This window comes from Barbus barbus (assembly GCF_936440315.1).
Source record: "Barbus barbus genome assembly, chromosome: 16".
Classification (NCBI taxonomy): domain Eukaryota; kingdom Metazoa; phylum Chordata; class Actinopteri; order Cypriniformes; family Cyprinidae; genus Barbus; species Barbus barbus.
Window position 1 is genome coordinate 31,333,243 of NC_136744.1, and position 7,913 is coordinate 31,341,155.

General features: G+C 35.8%; 1 protein-coding gene across 1 annotated transcript in view; it reads left to right on the forward strand.

Annotated features, from left to right (window-relative positions):
* Window positions 1-302: 302 nt before the first annotated feature.
* The window catches only part of LOC306882779 (L-threonine ammonia-lyase-like), a 29,808-nt gene continuing 22,197 nt past the window's right edge, over window positions 303-7,913 (forward strand). The window contains exon 1 of the mRNA XM_079437662.1: window positions 303-463. Coding sequence (XP_079293788.1) covers window positions 360-463 — 104 coding nt within the window. The 5' untranslated portion in view covers window positions 303-359. The remainder of the gene's footprint in view (window positions 464-7,913) is intronic.

Sequence of the window (7,913 nt, forward strand, 5' to 3'; positions counted from 1 at the left end):
CTAAAGTCTGGAGCATCATAAATGATGAGCGTGAAGTCCGAAGTGATCTGTGATCCGGTCTGAGGAGGATTTGGCCTGTCCTAGAGGTCAGAGCTTGAGGTCTTCTGGAGGACACTTTCTGCTGGACAAAGTTCTCATCTAGTCTGATTATACCACGTGAGAGGCGGGTTTAACCCGGGTCTGATACAGGAATAGAGCTGTAGGTGGAGTCCTGGAGGGCTGAAGGGCCGGAGAGAATCCAGTATGTGATTATGGATAATCCCTCCTTAAATAACCCTGAGCGGTAAGCTAATGTTGTGGAGGACGAGGACAATACCGCTGGACAGAGAGAGCGTATTTCATGTCAGCTTGAGGCCAGGATGAATTTCGCAGCACAGTTTTTTGCTAACTTTGTGAACGATGGCTTGCAGGAGACGCGGAGGAGCTTTAATGACAGCGAGGAATATGATCCCTTCTGGCAGAGGTGGGAAACTGTAGCGGGTTTTTAAAGAAGTCTCTTCTGTTTACCAAGCCTGCATTTATTTGATCCAAAGTACAGCAAAAACAGTAAAATTATGAAATATTTTTACTATTTAAAATAGCTGCTTTATATTAGAATATATTTTAAGATGTAATTTATTTCTGTGATGCGCAGCTGTATTTTCAGCATCATTACTCCAGTCTTCAGTGTCACATGATCTTCAGAAATCATTCTAATATGCTGATTTACTGATCAAGAAAAAATAAAAAAATAAAAAATACTATTATTATCAATATTTAAAACGTTTTTCAGGTTTCTTTGATGAATAGAAAGAACAGTATTTATCTGAAATAAAAAACTTTTGTAACATTATACACTATACCGAAATTAATACTTTTATTTAGCAAGGATGCTTTAAAATTGATCAAAAGTGATGATAAAAGGCATGTTACAAAATATTTCTATTTCAGATAAATACTGTTCTTTCTATTCATCAAAGAAACCTGAATTAATCACAGGAATAAATTACATTTTAAAATAGATTTAAATAGAAAGCAGTTATTTTTTAAATAGTAAAAATATTTCACAATATTACTGCTTTTGCTGTATTTTGGATCAAATAAAAGCAGGCTTGGTGAGCAGAAGAGACTTCTTTAAAAAAACAAAAAATCTTACTGTTCAAAAACGTTTGACTGGTAGTGTGTGTCTGAAACCCTTAGAGAGTCTCCAGAATCTTCCCAGTGTGCTCCTGAGTCTGAGAGAAGTGTGGAGCTCCACCAGAGTTTAGCAGATCCTCTGTGTTCTCCTTCCCATCCTGTGCTTCCTCCATCCACTGATTCACATCCAACCCTTGAGACGCCCAAACCTGCACCAGAACTCACACGGAGACACCAGGCTTCACCTCCATCCCCTTCAGCATCTCCTGTTCCTCATCCAGCTCCAAGAAAACCCAGCAGGTCTCAGCCTAGAGCTTCAAAGAGGGCCGATACTCCTCAGCCCGCTTCCAAAGCTCCCGATTCTTCTCCTGTAGAAGCAGTGGACCCATCCTCATCCGTAGCTCTCCCTCCGTTCCCACAGCTCACAGAGAACGCCTCTCTCCTGTCGCTCCTCCAAGCTTTAGTGTGCATCCTCCTCAGACTCTTCCTCACCTTCATCCTCCTCTTCCTGCCACGGTAAACAGAGAGAGCTTCAAACATCTTTTATTAATGCATGGCAATTAGGGATGCATCGATCCGATACTCAGGATCGGTATCGGCTCCGATACTGGAATTTCTGCCGGATCGGGTATCTGTCAGACGAGACCAATCCAAATCCGATATTGTGCGCATACTATTCTGTGTTATTGTTAAGCCCCACGAAAGCACAAAAACATTAGAAAGATGAATATTTAAGTCATTAAATTCAAGTTCAGGTAAACTCTTCTCTCCGCTGCTTCTGTCTGTCATCCTCCGTTCAGCATTCAAACTGTGTCCCGTTCTGTTAAGACAGGCAAGACGATGAAACTCTCTCCAAGAGCGCTCAATAACTGAGAGTTAAAACTGTTAAACCTTTGTGCTTTGAGCTTCTGTATGTGGAGCTGCTCGCTGTGACTCCGTCTGATTCAAGCGCATCATTCTGCGGGAAGACATAAGCGCTTTGTGCCGCTCTCTATTGGAGCTTCTCCTATTATAATGCTTTTGCGCAATGAAAGATTATTTATAGCGTTTCTTGTTCTGTCCTCTCAAGGCTATTAATAATCTAATGTATAGCACAGTAATGGAGGCAGCAGCATGTATGATATATATGATAGATAGGACTGCTCGATCATCTGTCGCTGCCTTCATTGTGCTATACATTTAAAGAAATGTCTTTTAATTTTGTAGTTTATATTTATAAATAAATACATTTTCATTAATGTATTTTACAACAATATAAAGAGCAATGTGTAACATTTTACCAGATATAGTCCTTCGCATATTCACTTTTATTTGTTCCCCACTAAATAATGTTATCACTAAATGTTTAGATTTTATCAAATTGTGCACTCATGATTTTTCTAGAATAAATGTTGCTGCTAAATTATCCAGTAACCTAATTTATAATAATATTTTTGTCATAGATTATGAATGGGCCTGTTTACACCTGGTCATTTGATGCGTTTTCTCTGATCCGATATCTATCTGATTTGTTGAAACAAAGTCACACAACAGATATAAATCCGATCTTCAATTCCTGCGCTATATTTAAACATAACGAAATCAAAAGATAAGCGCTGCATGTGATTAATTATCAGCTCATTTCAAGATCAGAGACCGCATTAGGAGAGCACGTGGCATCAGCACTGGGAAGAGAAGGTTGTCTTCTACTTTTAATGAAGAGTATTGTGTTGATCGTCTGCGTCTTTCAGTTTCATTCTCGGCAGTTTGTGTGTCTGCTTCCTGAAGAGATGCTCAGCTACTCGTCCGCGGCGATGCGTGTTGCATTAGCGCAGTCATCGGACCATAATGTCATATAGCCTATAACACGGCCTCACACGTTTATTTCTATTTTTGACATTCTGGGACAAGTAATGGGTTTACACATGTCCAGTTTGGTTTGGAATGACCAGACCTCCTCCTGAAGTGGTTTGAGCGATCAGATTTATATTACACAACGCATGAAGTGACCAGATGTAAACAGCCCCTATATATTTCATGTTATTTTTACATTAAAATGAAGTTGTCTAATAGATTAACACACAAAAGAGTGACACAGAAGTATAGAAATTCTACACTGATTAAAAAAAAAACTTCTCTGGTATCGGATCGGATCGGAATCGGCCGATACTCAGAATTTTCTGGATCGGATCGGATCTGAAAAAATGGTATTGTTGCATCCCTAATGGCAATAACCCTGTAAAGCCTGATTTATGAAATAATAGTTAGAAAAATATATATGTTTTTGTGAAATGTTAGACAAAATATTTTAAAAGTTTGCATGTGTTTTTTTGATGCATCGGGATTTTAAGTGGAGGAAAAAACAGCTCCATTTTATTCAGAGTCTCGAAATGAACAAAAATATGCATTTGCTGCAGATGCTGATGATGAAATTCTGATGCTTGTAATGTAAATCAGTGAGATGTTTCTAACAGTAGCGCAGATACTGACATAAAATTATCTAAATATCAGCGGTCGCTCTATATCTCCAGTAATATGTCTCAGTAAGATGAGATGTAAATGATCCAAACATATAATGCAATGCTGATTGAGAGATGAAGAAATAAACGCTCCTCAAAAGATCCTGATGATCAGATTTAATGATTAATGGAGAATCAAGTAAAGCTGAGCTGCTTCAGTCCAGTAAGTTCATCTAGAAATATGACTGCAGTTATTCTGACCTTTACTTGAGAAAATCAGTCAAGATTTGACACAAGAAGCAGCAGCTGAAGCTGGATGTTTGTATAATTAAACTAAAAGAGCTTTTACTGGATAAAACACCCTAAACTATCAATCAGACGACAGAAAACATGAGGAGATTGAGTGTGAAACAGCTTTAACAGCAGAGTTTTATCATTTAGAAATGTATGTGTCAAATATGGTTCATCAGAGGGTGTTTCTCTGTAACAGAGACGCTGTGACGTGGGAATGAGGCGAGAGGTTAGACCTGCAGAGAGAGGGATATTAATAGACTTCAGTGCTGGACACACGACCACAGACACTGAAATACTATTACCTTCACTTTACACGGCTGAGTTAAGGCTGATCACAATTCAGACTGATGCAGCATGAAAGCCAGACTAAATCAAACCAGCTCTGACCCACCGCAGCAATCAAAGGCAGTTCATTTAAGAAGCTGTAATTGCTGAGTAAATGCACCTCTAAAGAGTACGCCACTTTAAAAAAACTAAAAATCTAAATCTTTTACGAGGTTAAAGTCGCAATACTTTGAGAAAAAAAGTCAAAGTCAAATTACGAGAATAAAGTCAAAATATTTTGAGAATAAAGTCAAAATTACAAAAATAAAGTCGAAATTACGAGAGTCAAAATATTTTTGGAACAAAATCGAAATTATGAGAATAAAGTCAAAATATTTTGAGAATCAAGTTGAAATTACAAGAATAAAGTTGAAATATTTTGAGAATCAAGTTGAAATTACAAGAATAAAGTCAAAATATTTTGAGAATAAAGTCAAAATTACAAAAATAAAGTCGAAATTACGAGAGTCAAAATATTTTTGGAACAAAATCGAAATTATGAGAATAAAGTCAAAATATTTTGAGAATCAAGTTGAAATTACAAGAATAAAGTTGAAATATTTTGAGAATCAAATTGAAATATTATGAGAATCAAGTCAAAATTACGAGAATTAAATCGAAATATTTTGAGAATCAAGTCGAAATATTTTGAGAATGAAGTCGAAATATTTTGAGAATCAAGTCGAAATTATGAGAATTAAGTTGAAATATTTTGAGAATCAAGTCGAAATTACAAGAATTAAGACGAAATATTTTGAGAATCAAGTCAAAATTACGAGAATTAAGTCGAAATATTTTGAGAATCAAGTCGATATTATGAGAATTAAGTCGAAATATTTTGAGAATCAAGTCGAAATTATGAGAATTAAGTCGAAATATTTTGAGAATCCAGTCGAAATTACAAGAATTAAGACGAAATATTTTGAGAATCAAGTCGAAATTACGAGAATTAAGTCGAAATATTTTGAGAATCAAGTCGAAATTACGAGAATTAAGTCGAAATATTTTGAGAATTAAGTCGAAATATTTTGAGAATCAAGTCGAAATTACGAGAATTAAGTCGAAATATTTTGAGAATCAAGTCGAAATTACGAGAATTAAGTCGAAATATTTTGAGAATCAAGTCGAAATTACGAGAATTAAGTCGAAATATTTTGAGAATCCAGTCGAAGTTATGAGAATAAAGTTGTAGCAATTACGAGATGAAGGTTTTTGAGAGCATATTGCGCATGCAGATGGCCCAGACTGGGAGCACTGGGAACAATTCCGCTCTCCTGGCTAATGATTTGAATATATGTGGGATTATTAGCAGAAATCATACCATGTGTAATACTGCAATATTCATTCATTCATTTTTTATTTATAAAGCACATTTAAAAACAACCCAGGGTTGACCAAAGTGCTGTACAGACCATAGTCATCAAATAAAGGTACAATCTCACAAATAGCAAAACAAAGACACTAAGATAATAAATAAAAAACCCACACTAAAAAGATGAGTCTTAAGTTTTAACTTAAATAAAGAAAGCGATGACACCATTCGGATCGAAACCGGTAGGCTATTCCAGAGTTTAGGACCTACTGTCGCAAAAGCTCGGTCTCCTCGATGTTTCAACCTAGATCTACAAACAGAGAGCAATCCAAGGCTGCCTGATCTGAGTGACCTAGAAGGATTGTGATACTTTAAAATATCAGACAGATACGTTGGTGCTAAGCCATGTAGTGATTTAAAAACAAGAATTTTAATTTTCTCAGTTTTACTGGAAGCCAATGCAAAGAGGTTAAAATGGGTGAAATATGATCAAATTTTCTACTGCCAGTCAGCAACCTAGCTGCAGCATTTCGTACCATTTGAAGACGACTGATAGATGATTGATTTGCTCCATAATAGAGAGAGTTGCAGTAATCGAGGCGTGAAGTGACGAATGCATGGATGACTATTTCAAAGTTCTTTATAGAAAGAACAGGTTTGACTTTTGCAAGACGTCTTAAATTATAAAAACAGGATTTAACCACAGAATTAATTTGTTTGTCAAACTTAAGACCTCATCCAAACAAGACACCTAGATTTTTTGCACAAGAAGTTTAAGTAGCCAAGGTCTAAATCACCAAGGTCATAGGAATCACTTGGACCAAACAGTATAACCTCGGCTTTATTCTTATTTAAGGCTAAGAAATTTTGTGAAACCCAAGTTTTCACTTCATGAAAACAGGCTAGCAAAACCTCTATGGACCTTGAATCATTATGTTTAAAGGGATGTATAATTGGGTATCGTCAGCGTATAGGTGAAATGAAACTCCATATTTGGAAAAGATGGAACCCAATGGCAGTAAGTATAGAGAGAATAATGTTGGTGCAAGAATAGATCCCTGCGGGACACCACAAGAAAGATGAGCAATTGAGGAAGTGTATTTTCCCATACAAACAGAGAACGTCCTATTAGTTAAAAAAGACCGGATCCAATTCAGAACGGTACCCTGAAAGCCTAAAAGATTTTCCAGACGAGAGATGAGAGTAGAATGATCAACCATGTCAAACGCTGAGCTGAGATCTAAGAGGACCAGAGCAACAGCACTCCCGTTATCTGTAGCCAGCATAATGTCATTAGTAACTTTCAGTAAAGCAGATTCAGTACTGTGTAGTTTTCTAAATCCAGACTGAAAATGATCATATAATGAGTTAGAATCCAGAAAAGAGTGTAGTTGAGTGAATACAACCTTTTCCAAGATTTTTGAGATAAAAGGGAGATTCGAGATTGGTCTAAAATGACCTAAATCAGACACATCAAGATTTGGTTTCTTCAAAAGAGGAGTTACGGAAGCATGTTTTAGGCAGTCAGGGACCGTGCCAGTGCTCAGACACATATTGATAAAAAACAGGAGATCAGGCCCTATAGTATCGACAATTTGTTTAAAGAAGTGTGATGAGATACTGTCATACGGACAAAACGTAGGTTTCAGATGAGTTATAATGTGTTTACAGGTTTGCAGGGAGATAGAACTAAACATGCTCCAAGTAGAAGAGCGCCCGGTTATTTCATGGGAAATGATATGGTGATTTTCAGAAATAATCCCAGAAAGAAATTTGAATTTTGCAGACTTGACAGCTTTCTGAAAAATAGAATAGAATATATGCTTGGAAATAATATTTCACGTCTTCGAATGTTTTCATTATTTGAAGTGCGTCAGCCACCCAATAATAGCAAAAAGTGTTGTGCTTTTGGTACTTTTAATATAAATTCTTTCAAATTCTGTCAGTTTCATAGCGAAATACAGACAATATGTACAACACTAATGTGTTTTCATGCTCTTTAATGTGGCGTGACAGACTGCTGTATTCACTTCAGTTTACGCACAAATCAATCATCTTTTCGATTACAAAGAGACATTCGTTTAATTAAATTATACTGTTTGCTTTGTGAAAGTTCCACCAAAAAATTCATTCAAAATATCCTGAAATATTCTCAAAATATTCAGATTTTAATCTTGTAATTATTTCTGTTTTGGCACTAAAACGCCAAACTGTTATATGAAATCAGATATTATAACAACAGTTCTTAAGAACATTTTGTTTTATTATTTCAATCTGAAAAAAGTACGGAAATACAAACATTTTCACATAAATTACATAAATATTTAGCCACATAAAACAAATAAATGTTTTAGCAGGGATACATTCTATATGTATATAAAATAAATAATAATAAATAAAAAAATAATAAGTGTGGAACATTCTGAAAA